Here is an 18,610-nt window from a genome sequence, read left to right as displayed (position 1 = left end):
AGATTTTCTTTTATAAGTCATTGGTTGTTTGGATCAGTAATTTGAGTTAAATACATCATATAGCAGACAAACACAGTGATGTTTGAGAAGTGAAATGAAGTTTATAGGATTAACAGAAAGTGCACAATAATTACTTAAACAAAAGTAGGCAGGTGCATAAATTTGGGCTCCCTTGTTTTATTGTTATGAGTACCTTTAGTACTATTGGAACACAAAATTTATTTGGTAAGCTCATTGACCCGTGACCTACATACACAGTTGGAGCCAATCATGAGAAAGGGTATTTCAGGGGGCCAGTGGCAAGTTGTTCTCATCTTTGCATCTTCTCTGAAGAATGGCAACATGGGAGCCTCTAAACAACTGTCAAATGACCTGAAAACAAAGCTTGTTCAACATCATGGTTTAGGGGTAGGATACAAAAAGCAAGCTTAGAGACTTAAGATGTCAGTTTCCACTGTGAGGAACATAGTGAGGAAATGGAAGACCACAGTCACAGTTGTAGTTAAGGCCCGGAGTGGCACGCCAAGAAAAATCTCTGATAAGCAGAGGCGAAGGATGCTGAGAACGGTCAAACTCAACCCACAGACCAGCTCCAAAGACCTACAACACGATCTTGCTGCAGATGGTGTCACTGCATCTTTCAACAATTCAATGTACTTTGCACAAGAAGATGCTGTATGGAAGAGTAATGCGGCGGAAGCCTTCTCTTCTTACAAGACACAAACAGACTCGCTTGAGATATGCTAAAGCACATTTGCACAAGCCAGCTTCATTTTGGAATAAGGTGCTCTGGACTGATGAATGTAAAATTGAGTTATTTGGACATAACAAGGGGCGGTATGCATGGCGGAAGAACAACACAGCATTTCAAAACAAACATTTGCCACCCACAATAAAATTTGGCGGTGGTTCCATCATGCTGTGGGGCTGTGTGGCCAGTGCAGGTGCTGGCAATCTTGTTAAAGTTGAAAGTTACATGGATTCCAGTCAGTATCAGAAGATTCTTGCAAACAATGTTCAAGAATCAGTGACAAAGTTGAAGTTAAGCAGGGGCTGAATACTTGAACACGATAACGACCCTAAACACTGCTCAAACTTTACTAAGGCATTCATGCAGAGGAACAACTACAACGTTCTGGAATGGCCATCTCAGTCCCCAGACCTGAATATTATTGAAAATCTGTGGTGTGATTTAAAGTGGGCTGTCCATGCTCGGAAACCATGAAACCTGACTGAACTGGAGATGTTTTGTAAAGAAGAATGGTTGAAAATCCTTTCAACTAGAATCCAGACCATTCACTTGTCAAACATACCTGTTTGTCTGCTATATGATGTATTTAACAGAAATTGCTGATCCGAAAAACTAATGATTTATAAAAGAAAACCTTTAAAATGATCAGGGATGCCCAAACTTTTTCATACCACTATATGTACTGTATTATGTATGTATGAACCCCCCTCCTCTCTGCTGCCGCTATCATGTGAATTTCCCCACTGTGAGACTAATAAAGGTCTATCTAATCTAATCTAAATAGCAGGAGATGTGTGGTGAACGTCCAGGTTGGAGCCCTCTGACCGATTTTTTTTACTGTTTATAACAATGACCCCATGACCTTCAATACTAACTGATGACCAAATGTTATCTAATATACTGTATGGGTCCGTTTATTTCCTTGGAGAATACCTCTTTTAGCACTTACGGTTTCTAACAGCTCTTAAGTAAAATATGTGTCTCTTTAGCTCTTAAATGCTCCACTATGTTCACCATCTGGTCATTCTGTGCATCTGTTGTTTGGTGTTGAGCAGGTAGTGTATAATGGGGAGCTTTCTTTGTCTAGAACAGCCTTCTGTGGCAGATAAAACAATGAGAGCGATGAGAGTAAACCAAATCAGTAAAATCTGCCCGAGAGCTTAACAATGCACTGAAATTCATAAAGCTCCATAAAGCCAAGAAGAGCTGCAGATACAGGCCATTATTTTCATTGTTGACATTGTGATATTATTTTAACATTGTCATTTGAAAATTTTGAATTATAGCTTTGCAGCACAGCGACCGTATTGGAAGAACATATATGGACTGTATATATGTTGATTTCTCTCTGCTGAACTTAAGATAAAACAGTAAAGCCTTTATGATGAAAATCTTTATTATTTTGATGAATTTATGGTTGTTTTTGTTGTTTCCCTGTCTGGGGAGAGTTCAGTGTTAATCAGCTTTTATATGCTTTTCAGAGTCTGATCTGAGACCAGTTTGCTTCTTCTGTCCTATAAAGCTAAAGCTTAGTTTATTAGGTCACATGACCTGACTGGTCCATCAGATCACTAGTGTGCTTCTGATCCGCTTTACAAATTCACCCCCAGCTGTTTTTCCTCCTCATCCCTCCTAATGATTGTGTGCAGCCCCGCCCCCCACCCTTTTTATGACACAAATATATTTTCAAAGGCAGGGTACAGTCAATGTGAAGTTTACTCACATGTATGAAACAAAACATTGCTGTGGCCTAGAGAAGCTGAGGCTTTAGAGTGGTATTAGATTTGATTCCATCCGGGGTGCGATGCATAACAAGCTCTGTTGGTCACCAATATCTTGATTTGCGGCATTGTATTGTGAAAAAATAAAATAAAAAAAACACCTAAGAGGAAAGAAGATCGACTGATATGATGTCTCACAGACAGAAGATGCTCAGATAATTTCTGTCTGTGTGTGATTCCTGTGGGATCTAAACTCAGGGGCAGAGTCCTGCTTTAAAGATAAGTCTTTTCCTACTGGTGTCTTCACGTGTCTTCATTCTGTTCTTGTTCCTCTTCTCAGATCTGTTAAAGTCCCGTCCAACTGTTACAAGTGTATGACTTTATTCTCATGGATTTTGGAGCAATTCCTGATGTGCAGGGTTCCTCAGTCAGCATGTTCTGTTACTAACAGATTGATTTGTTATGTTAATGTTGTAATGACAGGGTTTTAACCATCAGAGCTCAATCCAAGTTCCTTTACTTAACCTCAAACCATCATTTACAAGTGTAGGATTTTATTCAATTTATTGAGTTGCCACTTGAAACAGAATTACGAGGGTTAATAATTGACACAGATTACTTAGGAAATGGGGCGCCACATGTCACGTCAGCAGTGGACAAATTAGAGTTAAGTCATTTATACATCAGCAAAGGAATTCAACAGATCACTCATATTCCAGGGAAATCCCACGCAATCATGGGGGGACAAACTAATTCTGCACAGAAATTATTTTTGTGTGTGTGTAACGATATACTTAAAATGATTTTTATTGGCACCCACATTACTCAGAAATTTCTATATTTTAACACTCATGCATAGTGATTTGCAAAATATATGATAAGTTCTTTCATTGGAATTAGATAGTGTCTTTCATTTATGCTGCCTCCGGTCAAGCTTTCATGGATTTTCTACCACTATCTTCTATCCCTCTATTTTAAAACAGCAGCCCTGTCCCAATCCCCCTCTTAGTCCTAGTACCTGTTCGTACCATATCAATTTGAAAGTTCCCATATAGGTTAATGTGTCCTGTTTCTTTAGGGGCTTGAGCAGTGACCATTACCGTTTCTCTCAATCCGCTTGAGAAAATGGACATGCTATGCTATGCAGGAGAACATAAAATTAAGGTTTAGGACCAAGTGATGGGGCCTTGGGATTGTGTGGCAACGCCAACCTGTCCTTACCACTAATATGTTTCCAGCGTCCCCTGTTAATTATTATTAGTTTAGTATATTCAAATTTATTTACGTTAGAATGTATTCAACCTATTTCAGTAGGTTGCTTCACATGGCCCCACCTGAATACTTGAAAGCTGCAAGGACAGCTATGAATTACAAGTGTTTTCACAGTTTGGCCCCATTTTTATCACGTTACATGTACAGTTCATTTGGTTAACAAAAGACACCCAGTAACTAGTGATCATTGGTCCTATGGAGCTCCGAACCGTTTGCGACAATTTTGCCGAAAACAGTCTCACTACTCGGTGCCCCATTCATTGGGGACGTATTCGCCCTCTTTGGCAGGGTGACTGTACTGCAACCACACAATGGTTTATGACCCCAGAAAACAGCGCTTTGATGTTTCCTGGATTGCATATATTTTCTGAATAAAACCTAATATAATCTAATACAATGTGTTAATCCTTGCTTGCTGTATTGTAGCTATATCTGGGTTTTGCACTAGGAGATAGTATGACTAAGCCACTGTGGCTCAGTGTAAAAGAATTGAGAAAGCCACAAAAAGCCACATTCTGTGTCCAAGACAGTGGCGCAGTGCGCGGACGACCGACGCTCGTTGCGGGGGGCGTGGGGGGGACAACCCCCCTGGGGGAGTCCGGGGGGCCTCACCCGGGAAATGTTTTAGAAAATGGGGTTGTTTTCCTGCATTCTGGTGCATTCTGAGGACAAAATCTTTTGTTCAGTTTACCTACAAAAATACACTAAAGTGAACAGTTCAAGCTGAACTATCTTTATTTCTATCCTACTTTATGCAGGTATGAATGTGAGATTCAACAATTGAAAACTTGCATTCACTATGTGAAGATACAGTCATACAAAATATTACTCAATGTTTACTTGTAAATTTTACTTAGACTAGAAGACATTTTAACTTTGACCACCACCAACACCATTGGTATGCCATAGTTTATTTTATTTTATTTTTTTAATTCAACAACATGATTTTTCATTTCAATTTAAAAAGGCATGGAAAATAGCAAGTGTGGTGAATACATATTTACTTACATCGCTGGTTATTCCTGCCGGTCATAGGGATCAAAAGTCTAAGACATCAAAGAAGTATTGATAATATCTTTCATTTACCTTCTGATCGGTCTGTCACCACTCCTATCCCCTCTCAGCATTCCCCATTTGTTTATTAATGAGGACTTTAACACAAACTCTACTATAAAACACTGGATTCTTTTGATCGATCGTCCTCGCCTTGTTGTACACAAATTCGCGGGTTCAGCTTGTAAAAAAACAATATTTTGTTTTTCATTGGACGAGAGGAGGTCATGACCCGAGTGCATATTTAATGCACTCGGGTCGCTAGCGGAAATAGCTAGCGCTGCTCGCTAGCGGAAATAGCGAAAGCCGCTCGCTAGCGGAAATAGCAAAAGCCGCTCGCTAGCGGAAATAGCGAGCGCCGCTAGCGAGCGACAGAGTTTTAAGTTTTAGTCTTTTTTCCGTAAAAATAAGAACGCCACTGTGGCTACACAGTCTATAAACCTTGTACTTTGCCTATGGTGAAGTGGCGAATGGCTAGCGCAAGGCCAGCATATATTATAGGAGATGTTGGGCGGCACGGTGGCGCAGTGGTTATCGCTGCCGCCTCACAACACGGCGGACCCGGGTTCGAGTCCCGCTCTGTGCAGAGTTCGCATGTTCTCCCCGCGTCTGCGTGGGTTCTCTCCGGGTTCTCCGGCTTCCTTCCACCCAAATTGACCGTAGGAGTGAGTGAGTGAGTGTGTGAGTGATTGTTTGTGGCTTCGCGGCACACTGGCGTCGTGCCCGGAGTGTCCCCCTGCCTCACGCCCTGAGACTGCCGGAATAGGCACCAGCTCCCCCGCGACCTGCGTAAGCGGATTAAGCGGGTTAGGGAAACGAATGAATGAATGGTTAATGATCATTGGTCCGTGCTGGGTTCAATAAAGCAGTAAGAGATTTAGAGTAGATAACATGTTCATACATGTATATTTAATATAAATTTATATAAGTGTATACGTGGGTGACATAGGATGATTAGTGTCACTGGAGAAAAATCAAGGTCTATGTTGTGAGATCAAAGTTGGAAATCCGAGACGTCATCACAGCAGCTTTATTCTCACGTCTGGATCGGTAATGCCTCATCATTGATGACGTATTGTTACTGTACATCAGGTGCTGGGAACAAAGCAAACACTTCACCTGCAAATTAAAAATGAAATGTGTGATTTATTCTTGTCTACCGTGTGAGCAACAGAGCTTGAAACTAAGCTTCTTAGAAATTAAAATATACTTTGTTCGGCGGCACCAGTTCAAAATTTTCCCAGACTTGAGATCTCATTCTGTTAGGATCTATTGTAAAGTAATTACAATGCAAATTTTCAGCAATCAGAACGCTAATGTGATCAATTCAAAGGATACTGACACGATTGGCAGCGCACCGTGCTGTTTCATCCAGTCATCTGGGACTTACCAGTGTTTCGGATCATCCATTGATCCGAACAACTAAACTGTCACCTGGTGAATGGGGCACTTAGTGTTTCGGAGCACTTGTTGTGCCAAACGTCAGTCATGTTGTTTTTCCACGTTTGAAGCAGGATTCGGAGATGTGGTACACATGGAAATGCCCACCAAGTCCAGGGCGCGTATTGGAACACCGGAACAAAGCAGATATCACTACTGCTGACAGCATATGCTCTTTTTTGAACTTGTGAGATAGAAAGAAAAAGGAAAGATTTCACCTGCATTCTTTTGGTTTGCTCATTTCTGTACACCTGGCTCTCATCAAAGGAACTGGTTTACAGATCGGGATTTGGCCTTAGGCTAATTTGACAAATCACTGTCATATATAGACTATTTTCAGTTTTTTCTGTATATTTCCTCTGAATATGAATACATGTATTATAGTAATAATTCAGTAGCACATAGGTTCATGAGTGGCCAAGGCAATGTGGGAAGAAGGCAGGCTGGCAGAAGGCAGTGTAATGGTTTGAGGAACACTCCCCTGGGAAATCTTGGGTCGAGCCATCCATGTGGACGTTACTTACACATGTGAGCTACCGAGGTATAGTTGCAGACCATGTACACCGTTTTATGGAAATGGTATTTGTTGATGGTGGTGGCTCCTTTGAGCAGGATACTGTGGTCTGCTGCAAATAAAAAATTGATCAGGAATGGTTTGAAGAACACAACAATGAGTTTGAGGGGTTGATTTGAATTCCTCAGAACTCAATCCAAACGTGCATCTGTTGGTTGTGCTGCACAAACAAGACTTAAAGGATCTGCTGCTGACATCCTGGTGTCAGATACCACTGCACACCTTCAGACGTCGAGTGGAGTCCATCCCTCCATGGGTCAGGGCTGTTTTTGGCATAAAAAGGCAGCCCTACAGAATATGAGGCAGGTGGTGTTGCTGTATCAGCATATTTATAGGAGCCTGCCAGCCCAAAAGTGTCAGTTGCCCCAAGTCAGGCACTGTCAACAGCTGCTGAGATATGTCATCTATATTAATTTTACATTTAATAAGTAGTCATCAATATGCATTCTATATCATACCTGGATGCAATTGCACTGAAGTCAACCATATGTATGACACATGATCTTCCAGAAATGAGAAAAAAATGCACACAATAATTATTTCTAAAGTAGATTTTATTCAAAGTAAAACTTTGAAAGATAGAATCGTTTCATTAGCAAGTTTTTTATAAATAAGTGAGCATGAGCACATTCCCAAATTTGTAGGAAACAGAAAAGAACAGAAATAAACACAACATATAACAGAAATCACATATTCGCTCCTAAAATAATGAATCGCTCTAAGCATTTTATTGTCACAAAGCTGCTCTGTTGCCATTTGCACACTATCCTGTGTGATCCAACAATACTGCAGTACTCCCTGTTGGCTGAACTGATGGATTTCCATCCTCAGCACTGACCTGCTGCAGAGATTGATTTACACTGCAGATGCATGAAGAATACTAATAACTGCTTTTACTTGATGAATGGGTATCAGCAGTGTAAAGTTTTCCTGTCTAAGCTGCTGTAAACAATATTTCTATATGAAATTGATCACATTCATGTGTGAAGTGGGATGACACGGTGGCGGTAGTGGATAATGCTGTTTCCTCACAGAACAAAGATCTTTGGTTTGATACCGTCTCTGGCCTTTCTGTGTGGAGTTTGTATGTTCTTCTCAGTTCTATGTGGGTTTTCCCTGGGTTACCCTGGCTTCCTCCCAAAAACATACAATTTATTGGTCTTTTTATTTTTCCCTGCTAAAAAACCTGGTGATTTACACAGGGTATACCCAGCCTGTCCCACGTAGTCAGCTGGTAAAGGCTCCAGTGTAAACTGGTGACCCACATTCTGATAAGCGGCTGAAGACCAGATAATTATTAAATTGTCTTGTCTTCAAGAAAAATGAATATGTAGCTCTTGGTAATTACCCTACCATTTAGCTCCTCAGCTCATTGTTCAGCAGCAGCAAACAGCTGCTTTCAGCAAATGAAACTCCCCAGTTAGTCGATAAATGTAATGGAACATTTAGCATAGTGGAATATCCTGGAGACCAAAAACAGAACCTAAAAGAATATTTGAATCTGTTGTGTAAAATGTCCAAAAATAAAAATGTGATTAGATGCTTATATATATTACTCCATAATGGCTTGATTTGAGTTTTACATAACCAGTTAAAAGGTGTTAACATCACTGGTTTCTTAGTGTAGTCATGAGTACAAGGCATGATTAACACAGTATTATAGAGCAGTTAGGCCTTGTGAAAAGGAATTATTTTCTTAATGGTCTTAATCTTGTAATAATGCCTCTAACCAGCTTCAAATAATACATAATCTGTGCATATCCTCACTTGGGTTTATAATTTTATGTCTTTAGGTGTTTCTGATTAAAATCAAAAAAGAATTCCCCCAAAAACAGAAAAATAAAAAACAAATGCCTTGATGTAACATTAATCACTTGTGATAACATCACTTCCAATTGAGCAGCCACTTTGACAGCTCCCTCGACAGTTTTGTACCCAAGGAAGGATTAAAATCAACCCTGTCTAAAAAATGTCTGCGCCTGCCTTCCTCTCTGAAACTTCACCAAAATCAACTCTCCTGCAGGTCAGTTGTTGGCAATGAAAAATGAAACAGAAATCATAGTGACAACAGGTCTGAAGAGTGGCGTGTTGGGGAAGGAAGGGTGGAAAGAAAACTTTGGATAGAATATCCACAGTGAATATCAAATCTAAGAATACTGTGATGAGAGAGAGAGACAGAAACAGACTGCTGTTGTTTTAGCTTGATAAGGCATCATCTGAGATGCACTTTCTTTAATGTTACATCTGTCAGTCAAAATTTGTGATGACAACTGACTGCTCAAAGTGGTCGATAAAACACATATCAAGTTCCTGTCAAAGCCACCTGCATCTCATTGTATGGCAGCAATCATTTAAACACAGAAACATTTTTTGTAGCTTTATTACGGAAGTGACTGACTCATGTCATGACCAGCTGAATGGTTGTAAAACGAACCAAATAAATTTAATGCTATGTTATGCAAAGGAGTCTCTTTGCAAGAACACATTCAATAGTTGTCAAGTTACAGTATTTCACTTTAAATAAAAAAAAATGTTAAAGCCAGTCCACAGAGATTTAAAACCTAACAAGAACCAAGGCAGTCAGGATACCCTGAAGGTAGTACCTGACAAGTACATAGCTAGTGCTTTGATCTATGGTCCTACTCACACTGGCCTTCTCCCTCCTCTTACTACAGTATCTTATCCGGTTACTGAGTATACAAAAGTTGAAATTTGACCTTGACCTAGTTTTCTCAAGGTCAAGGTCATCACCTCATTTTCATCCCCCTTGCCGCGCGAGTAATGTAATTTTTGTTTCATCTTTCTTTCTGCAACGGTTGCGAAAAATATTTTGGTGGACTAACGAACGAACGAACAGACGAACAAATGGACGAACGAATGGATGAATGAACGAATGGACGGACGAATGAACGGACGGACGAATGAACGGACGAACACAACGAACGCTGACAATTACAATTCATCACCGCTTTGAAGTCGGATGAAACAAATGTCCAATTGTTTGATGGTAATGTATTTTGGGGGAATCTTCAGCCAAAGAAAGTGAGATCATGGTGCAAATCCTAGATCAATTTTTCCACTTTTTAAAACATTATTGGTTCATGTACGAAAAATAGAAGCACATTTAATTTTGAGCCTACGAGTATTCTTTGAAGCGTCCTCTTTTGAGATTATCTTACACTACATGATTCAATTGTACCTGGAATGCTAGAGGCCCCTTATAACATCACCACAGCACTCACAACAGCAGCACAAACGGATTTATTGATTACTTACAAATATAAACTGTAAATTTAAATCCAGGGAATAAATTTGTATCTTAATGAGATTTATTTGTTTATATATAATAGCATTCGAAGGTGGATTAGGTAAATTTGTTCTCTTTTAGAGTGCCTGTAGCTAAAGCTGTCTTCAAATGCAACAAAAGCAAAGGCAACATTGATTGATCACCACTTCAGTAGGTAATATGAAATAAAGGAGCAAGCAGTAAAGGAGGGGAGAGAGTAATGAGGCAACATAAAGCGTTGCTGTGATTGAATCTAGAGGCCCTCAGCAGTTTATTGTGAAATGAGTCAGAGAATGAGAATGGCAAGGCAAAATTAAGACATTAGTTATGACTATGACAAGGCTGGTGAGAGGGGTTGCTGCACCGAACACCACAATGGTCCTGAGCCCCAGGGGTCCAATCGAATGCGCTGTAGGATAAGCGCTTACTGTAGCCAATGGGCAGCGTTGTTGTTTAGATTGTGTAGCCAGTTCGTGTGCACAGCAGTTTGTGGCTTTGTCTCAAAGTGACAGTGAACTGCTCTGATGCAGCGCAATTACCCACAAGGACACAGAGACATTGTTCTCCTCTCTCCAGTCAACCTCTCTTCTGCCATGTGATCTGTACATCTATCTCTGTGCCTGCCTCGGCCATTGGTGGGCATTAATATGCAATGAATGTACCAAGCAATAGGGACTCGTGCTCTCTTGAGTATGTGCCATAATGAAGTAAAACCTGGCAATATCAATTATTCTTCTCACTTATGTCAGCGGCACGAAAGGTAGAGGTGTCGCTAAAGCTAAAAAGTTAAGAAGACAATTTGCTCTCTGGGGTTGGTGATGAGGAGACAATTTATGGGAGAATATTCTCAAGAAAGTAATTTGTTGATTTGCCCAGGGATTCAGATCCACTCAGGAATTTAATGGATTCTCCTCTGACCCTCCTACACCTCTATTAGGTTTCAGGGAAATTTGGGCTGGTAGTTTCACCATAATCCTGCTGGCAAACAGACAAACCATATCAAAGACGCCGTCCCAGGATGGAATAATGACAACTATTTACGGAGCAAGTTTATTAATGAGAAAGAGCAGTCCAACCTAGACCTAAACTTTAAGATGAAAGTATCAGTGCAGTTTTCAGATCAACTTCCAGGAAAACTTTGACTATGTATGGTTTTATGCCTATGCCTGGAGCCTATTCCAGCTGGCTGGGAGTGAGGGGCAGGGTACACCTTGGACAAGTTTCCAGTTTGTTGCAGGGCCCAAAACCTGATATCTTTCAGTTATTAATGGCTTTACTGTCAAAAATTAGACTGAGCCTGGAGGTGGACATCTTGCTAAAAAGACTCTCTGGTGTACAAAAATTGCTTAATGGTTTTTCTTTGGTTAAATTGGAATCATGATTAGAAACATTGCTCTGACTTATTTGAATGTTTTGGTACTTGGAACACCGCCCGCAAAGTTCCAACTTGATCCAATATATTCAACAGAAGACCACATTCTCTACAAACGATCATTATTTGTTTAATTGGTGTGGACTTCAACCATAATTATTGCACATCTTATGATTTCACATTTATTTGGATATTTTTAGAAAAGTGAAAAAGAAACAACTTCTTTTACATTAATATCTTGCTGTCTTTCTGTCAGAATGGATTTTTTCTTGCATTTCCTGCATGTTGGTATTGTGTGTTAAGTGAGCTCCTCAAATATATTTTATTATTTATATGCCTATATTTATATTGTTTTCTAAAACCTTAGTGTTGTCTCTCAATGTGAGGTGTGCTAAGCTTTGTAACGGTTTTTGAAATGTGATTTGACCGTTCCCCCCTAAAATAGCATTTGGTCAATCAATGCCTTCCGTCTACACTTCGCTGCCGGTATCATCCTTGGGTATTTGGCTGCTTTAATGCTTTTGTCTTCCTCAAGGTGGTGGTGAAAACTCGCACAGAATACCAGACAGAGAAGAAGAGGCTGAAGGTACCCAAGGTGGAGGAGTTTACCATCAGCTTCACTGACGGGGTGTCCGAGAGACTTAAGGTAAGAGTTAGTGCTGAAATTAGAGATATACTAATCCAATGTGCTGCATCAGTATCTGCAGTGATAATGGTGTTGTTAAGGCAATCAGCAATGTAGACACATTTTCATTGTCAGTGTAATTATGGAAATTGTGTTTTTTCATTAGCTGGTTAGTGGTAAACCCTGCCGTTATGATTGGGAGAGAAAAGGATGCATTAACTGTTCTCCTGTGTGGTTTGAGGTAATACTTAGCTCTGATTACTATAGGATATTTATTCATCTTACATTTCCTCCTTGGCTTCATGAAATTAAGTCAAGTATGAAAAGGTTATACTCTCAATCAGGTTTAGAAATTTACCTGCAGTTGACTTAGACAAGTGTAAATATGTAAGTATTCATGGATGTAAGCGTATCAGCAAACAAACAAGTAGAAGCACTGGAGACATTAGGACCTCATTCAGACATAAACATCTTCCATATTTTCTCTTTTCTCTCAAACATGAAAGTCAATTTACTTGAGAACCAAACTTAACTGCAACGTATGTTCACTTCTAAAGAGACTCAGGCCAAAAGAGGTGGATTTAAAAAGTCCACAAAATGTAACATTTATAGTGTAGCTTTTATCTTTCTCCCTCCATTAATTTTCTCCTTACACCTTGGATTTGTCGAGAAACCCTTTGGAGCTGCTTGAATCCAGGATTGGAACCACCAGAACTGATTATACCTAAAGGCAATGAAATATGGCACAACTGATTGGGCCGAGTTGTTTTCAGTCTGTTTTGGGCTCTGTGTTTGTGTTAATGATCGGCAGATAGAAACACACCGTGTGTATGATTTGTAAAGATTCTAATGTCATTGCTGTTGCTGTTACCAAGTGATGTTTGATAATGACATTGACAACCAGCTATCATCTGTGTGACTTGCGTTCACCAGAGCGAGATTTACCCATCACTTGAGTGTTGTCCAGTTAGATATTTTACTCCATTCAAATTCCCTCCCTAAGTCATCTGAGCTACATTTTTAGTGATTGTCTTATAAATATGCACATTTTCCCAAATTTTTCATGATTTTCAGTACAATGTGCACCTCAAACAAACAATGGAAGCCTCAGCCATCACCCGTGTCAGTTTTAGAATAAGCGTGTGCAACAATTACCTAATGTGTCTACCTTCCTGATTCAAGTCTGTGAAGGTTTGTGTTTGTTTGAGGTTTGTTTAAAACATTTCATCCTTGCAACATCAAATATTACTACTAAATGTTTTATTTCATGGATCCCATGAATGAAAGTGTAGCATCACTATACTGTAGTCCATTGAGACAACTGTCTTATACCTCACAACCATTCAAACCAGTGACGTGCGGTCAGGGGAGGCATGAAGTGAGGCACAAAGTTCCCCAGCCTCATGGTAGGGGGCGCTGGGATTCGGCTGAGGATTCTTCTTCCTCGGCCGTAGAAGAAGTGACTGTAAACTACAATCTATCAGCGAGTAAAGTGCAGCCATTCATTTGTTTTCTGCCTACCTTGCCTTTCTATAAAAATGGAGGATTACATATCTCAACTCAAAATTTTTCCGATGCTTTTCAGAAGGAGCGGCGCATGGACTTCATTTACAAGTAAACGTAACATATAAGCAAACATGTAGGAAACAACACGACGGTTTTTCCCCCAAATGTGCTAATTGTGTGTTAGTTTAAATGTGTAAATAATTCTGCTCTGAGACTTTAAAAATGACGTGTTGCAAATTAAATGGTGAATAAGCTAAACTGTAGGTTCATATTTTTGTAAATCTAATTATGTTGATGTCAGTGCCTCACCAGCCATGAACCTCACCGAACATCACTGATTCAAACCAACTCTTTGTCATAGCATCTTAGTTGAACACTTGGTCATTGACCAGGCAGACAATGCAGGAGCCAGGTTTCAAAGTTCGTAAGTTTGGCTTCTTTTCCCAATTAATTCTACAAACTAATTGAAGACTGACGGTTAAAAGATTCCAACAAGGTCAATAAAGCATTTACTCAAACTGATGTTACAAGTTAACAGACACAAGAAATACTGAAGGGACTTCCTCCTCAGCTCCATCTTTTGCTATACAGTGATACCTCTACTTACGAAATGAATTGGTTCTGGAAGAAATTACGTAAGTAGAAAATTTCGTAAGTAGAGATGCGTTTTCCATGCAAATGCCCTAATCCATTCCAAGCCCTCAAAAATTCCGACATAAATGTTTTATAAAGTATAAAAATGCATCAAAAAATGTAACAAATAAATGTTACAATTAGATTATTACACAATAAATGAGAGTTGTGCATAACGTAAAAAAAAGAATAGAGTAAAGAATAATAATGACGGTCATTTACCTTTTAACAGCTGTCCCCATTGTTTTTTGCCCTCTTTGGTTCATGCGCTCCTATCTCACGATGCTGAACAACAGAGTGAAATCCAGTCCTCCTTTTGAACTTCTCCAACCACCCACGCAATGCCTTAAACTCCTTAAACTTTCTTTTGTTTTAAGAACATGGCGACTGTAGATGCATTTCGTCCATATTCTTTGGTGAGATCAACCAAACTCATCCCTTTCTCATGCTTTTCTATTATCTCTTGCTTTGTTTGTATGGACAAAAAAACTCTTTTCTTCATCTTTTCTTTTCCTCTTTTCTCCGTCACTTTCTTGGGGTCCATAGCGAATACGTAATCAAAAAGTTATTATATTTGCGCAAAACTATCAGACTACCTTACGGGTGGAGTGCTGAATGCCAAGACACTGCATATGCACCGATCTATCTCCACACAGAGGTGGAGTGGCATCCCTCTTAGCCAATGGGATGCCAGGAAGATACGTAACAGGTAATAGTCAATGGCTATTACCTATTACCCATTCACAGAGAGCAGCTGTGAGAATGTTGCGTTCAGGAACCTGTGCGAGATTCGAGTATCAGCCGATGCTGTGTTTTTACATTACGTAAGTCGAAATTTCTTTCGTAAGTAGAGGCAATATTTTCTACCTGAGAAATTTTGTAAGTCGAAAATTTCGTAAGTAGAGACATTCGTAAGTAGAGGTATCACTGTACTAGGAAAAAAAGCAGCAAACTAGCAATGCATTATCTATCTTGTTCTTGTTCTTGTGATTTTCCTGTAATTTGGCTTTTATGAATAAATGTACTCTTTCAAAAATAAAAAGAATCTTCTACTTCTTAAAAAAAACAAACAAATAATGCCATTTCTGTAGGTCTTTTTCAAACCCAAGGATGCTTTACAACAAGATAGAATAAGTGAGTACTGGACACAAGGGAGGTTAAAAGCAGGATTTTTACCTGCACCATTTCTGTTTTGCTACCTTTTATAGTAAAGGAGCAGCACAAATCCAACTCCCCTGGCAAAGAATAGGACGTGTGCCTTCTGCTGTGTGGGTGAAGCACCAAGTTGCCTTTCCATCAAAATCACCATAGAGAATGCAGACAAGACACTTTGTCATGGTGGCAAAGATAACCTTCCTCCATGGCAACCCTGCCAGAGAGCAAAAGAGAGAGAATGAACAAATCAGAGGTTTTATTGTGTGTGTGTGTGTGTGTGTGTGTGTGTGTGTGTGTGTGTGTGTGTGTGTGTGTGTGTGTGTGTGTGTGTGTGTGTGTGTGTGTGTGTGTGTGTGTGTGTGTGTGTGTGTGTGTGTGTGTGTGTGTGTGTGTGTGTGTGTGTGTGTGTGTCTGTGTGTGTGTGTGTGTGTGTGTGTCTGTGTGTGTGTGTGTGTGTGTGAGTGTGTGTGCGTGGGAGAGAGAGAGCAGAATTGTACATCAGACACCAAAGTAGGCTGTGAAATCTGACTGGATGACACACACACACACACACACACACACACACACACACACACACACACACACACACACACACACACACACACACACACACACACACACACACTCACACTGTATTGGACTATGCTGTCAAGGTTAAGTAGAAAACTGCATCACATGGTGCTCTAGAACACTCTGCAGTGATGCAATAGGGTCGGTGTCTCCGAAACTTTGCCGTGGATAGTCATGAGAGACTCTGCTACTGAAATCAAGTAACTTTTTTCCATGAAGTTCTGGAGACTTTCATTACTTTCAAATACAATAACAATGAAGGAGAGGAAGTCCCACACCCTTTAATAATCTATATTTGACTGTTTCGTCCCTCACTTGAGTGGTCCTGTGGAGTGAAAATGACTGCATAGCTGACCCAAATTAACTACAAGGATATCTTCAAAATGAGCAGATCAATGGGATTCATAAACAGAAAGAGAGACAAAAAGGCATTGGAAAAAACTATGTTAAAACACTACAAATCACTGGCTGAGAGGCATCGAGGCATGCAGCCCCCACTTCAAAGACCTCCTGCTCCTCTGCGGGAAAATTCACCTTATAAGTACAAAATACAGAAAGCTCCTGGGGACTGCTTGAAAAGAATAAAGCGAAACAGCAGAAGGAAAACACTCAGCAGTAACACTGACATCACAAAGCTATATAAAGTGAGTGAGGGATAAAATCATTTGCCTTGCTCAGTTGCAGTATGCATCAATTAAATACCTAATTATAATATGGACAGTATTACAAAACGGTAATATTTAATTCAATTCGGACTGCATTAATATTGGGGAATGTCTGACATATTGACTAAAAAACAAACACCTGATCAAGAACAAATACTTCATAACAGTGATTTGCAATAATAATCACATATTCTAATACTGTATATACCTGTAATATGGAAGTGGTAACTGTAAAAAATCATCTTATAAAATTTCATGTTGCTCAACCTTGTATTGGTTACATAATTATTGTACATTTATGCATTTGACTACAAAAGTGCAGCACGGTGGCAAAGTGGGTAGCACTGTCGCAGCACAGCAAGGTGGTTTATTTTGTGGTTTGATTTTATTTTTTATGATCAGTTCCAATAATTACAAATCAAACAGGCTGATATATGTACTGCATATTTGCAGTAAATATCTAAACTTTGGTTTCCTTTGGTTTTTCTGTTCAGCTCTTTCATATTTCTACTCTGATTACAAGTAGACTTTTATTTGATATGATACTCAGACTATTCTTGTAGATTCTTCAGTGTTGATAGGCTATTTATTACTTGGCATTCAACCAATCAGACAGTTATGTGTGGGGCTTTGACTGCGAGGCAACTACAAATGGGGAGTGGATGCTGTATGAGTGCCAAATTAGAGCATTTAGAAATATATTTATTTAATCTGTAATCAGGCAAATTATGCTAATGAAAGGACAGACTGGCAATGACTCTCCCTTGAAAACCAAGGTTTAGACTGAACAAAAACGATATCTTCGCTTCTGCTGTATGAGGTTTTTTTTTAACAATTCATCAGGAGCATTTGATGATCTGTGTTGGTCTTGCTTTTGCTTTTATTTATTGGTTTTCATTCTATGTATATTTCTGGTTTTATGTTACTGCCGCCTTCTGGATTTGTCGTACCTGGTCTTGTTTTCCCCGATTGCCTCATTTAGTGTTCAGCCTATAAGTGTTTAGTTCTTCCTAGTGTTCACTCTCATGCAATGTGCTGATGATTACGTTCGTTTGTGCCTAATTTAGGACCCTGGTCTGTCTACTTAAGGCTTTTCACTTCATTTCAGATTTGTCGCAATATAGTTCTGTAATTGTTTGAGCAGAGAAATGTGTATGCCAAACCGTTATTCTTACTCCTTGACCACTTTGTATGACCACGAGTTTGTCTTGCCTTGTCTGCGTTTTTCTGGATTTTGATCTTTGCTTGTTTGACCACGATTTTTATCTTTTGATGTCTCGCGAATGACCTTTGGCCTTTCTACTGGATTACGGTTTTGCCTCCCACCTTTGTACAGTCTTTTTCTGATCATCTGTTTTGACCCCTGCCTAGATTTGACTAAGGACTGAGAGGTTTTTGACTAAGTGACACTTTGACTCTCGCGCCTGGTTGCTTTGGAAACCTCAACAGAGCAACAGCGTGAGAAGATTATGAAGCTGATGTTCCACCATCAACACACACTAGAGACTTATGACACAATCACAATGAGGGGAAACAAATAAGGTCACAGTATCCAAACTCGAGATATCACCATGCAGCAAAGATGCAACACTTTTTAAAGAGCCCACCGCTTGAATCATTTCGCATCAGACTTCACTTTTATCTCTGGCTCACCACAGCTTGTCAGCTTTTGTTAGGCAGAAATGCATTTCAGTCTGTGTGATTTTGTGCGATGTCAGTTGGTTTTGGGTACTCAATTGAACCGCTTGCTCTGCTTGACTGACAGAGCTAATTCCGCAGGCACACAGACATGTTCATGCAAAGGCACACACACACACAGATGCTGTGCAGTATGGAGCAAGTATCCCTGGATGAAAAATGAAAAGCTTGCACATCTCGTCTCTCTTCAAGGCTTTACAGATTGTGTTGATGGATGAAGAGCTCATGGTGTAAAATGCTCTATAATCTGCTTGCCTCTCCAATGTGCTCTTGCCTGCGATTCTCCATC

At 39.8% G+C, this 18,610-nt stretch overlaps 1 protein-coding gene across 1 annotated transcript in view; it reads left to right on the top strand.

The window, feature by feature from the left end:
- nsg2 (neuronal vesicle trafficking associated 2) overlaps nucleotides 1-18,610 on the top strand; it is a 51,225-nt gene that overhangs the window by 5,150 nt on the left and 27,465 nt on the right. Inside the window, exon 3 of the mRNA XM_068331645.1 lies at nucleotides 12,005-12,115. Within this exon, the coding sequence (XP_068187746.1) occupies nucleotides 12,005-12,115 (111 nt within the window). The remainder of the gene's footprint in view (nucleotides 1-12,004; nucleotides 12,116-18,610) is intronic.

This window comes from Antennarius striatus, chromosome 13 (genome assembly GCF_040054535.1).
Source record: "Antennarius striatus isolate MH-2024 chromosome 13, ASM4005453v1, whole genome shotgun sequence".
Lineage (NCBI taxonomy): Eukaryota > Metazoa > Chordata > Actinopteri > Lophiiformes > Antennariidae > Antennarius > Antennarius striatus.
This window is presented reverse-complemented; position numbering and strand designations above follow the sequence as displayed.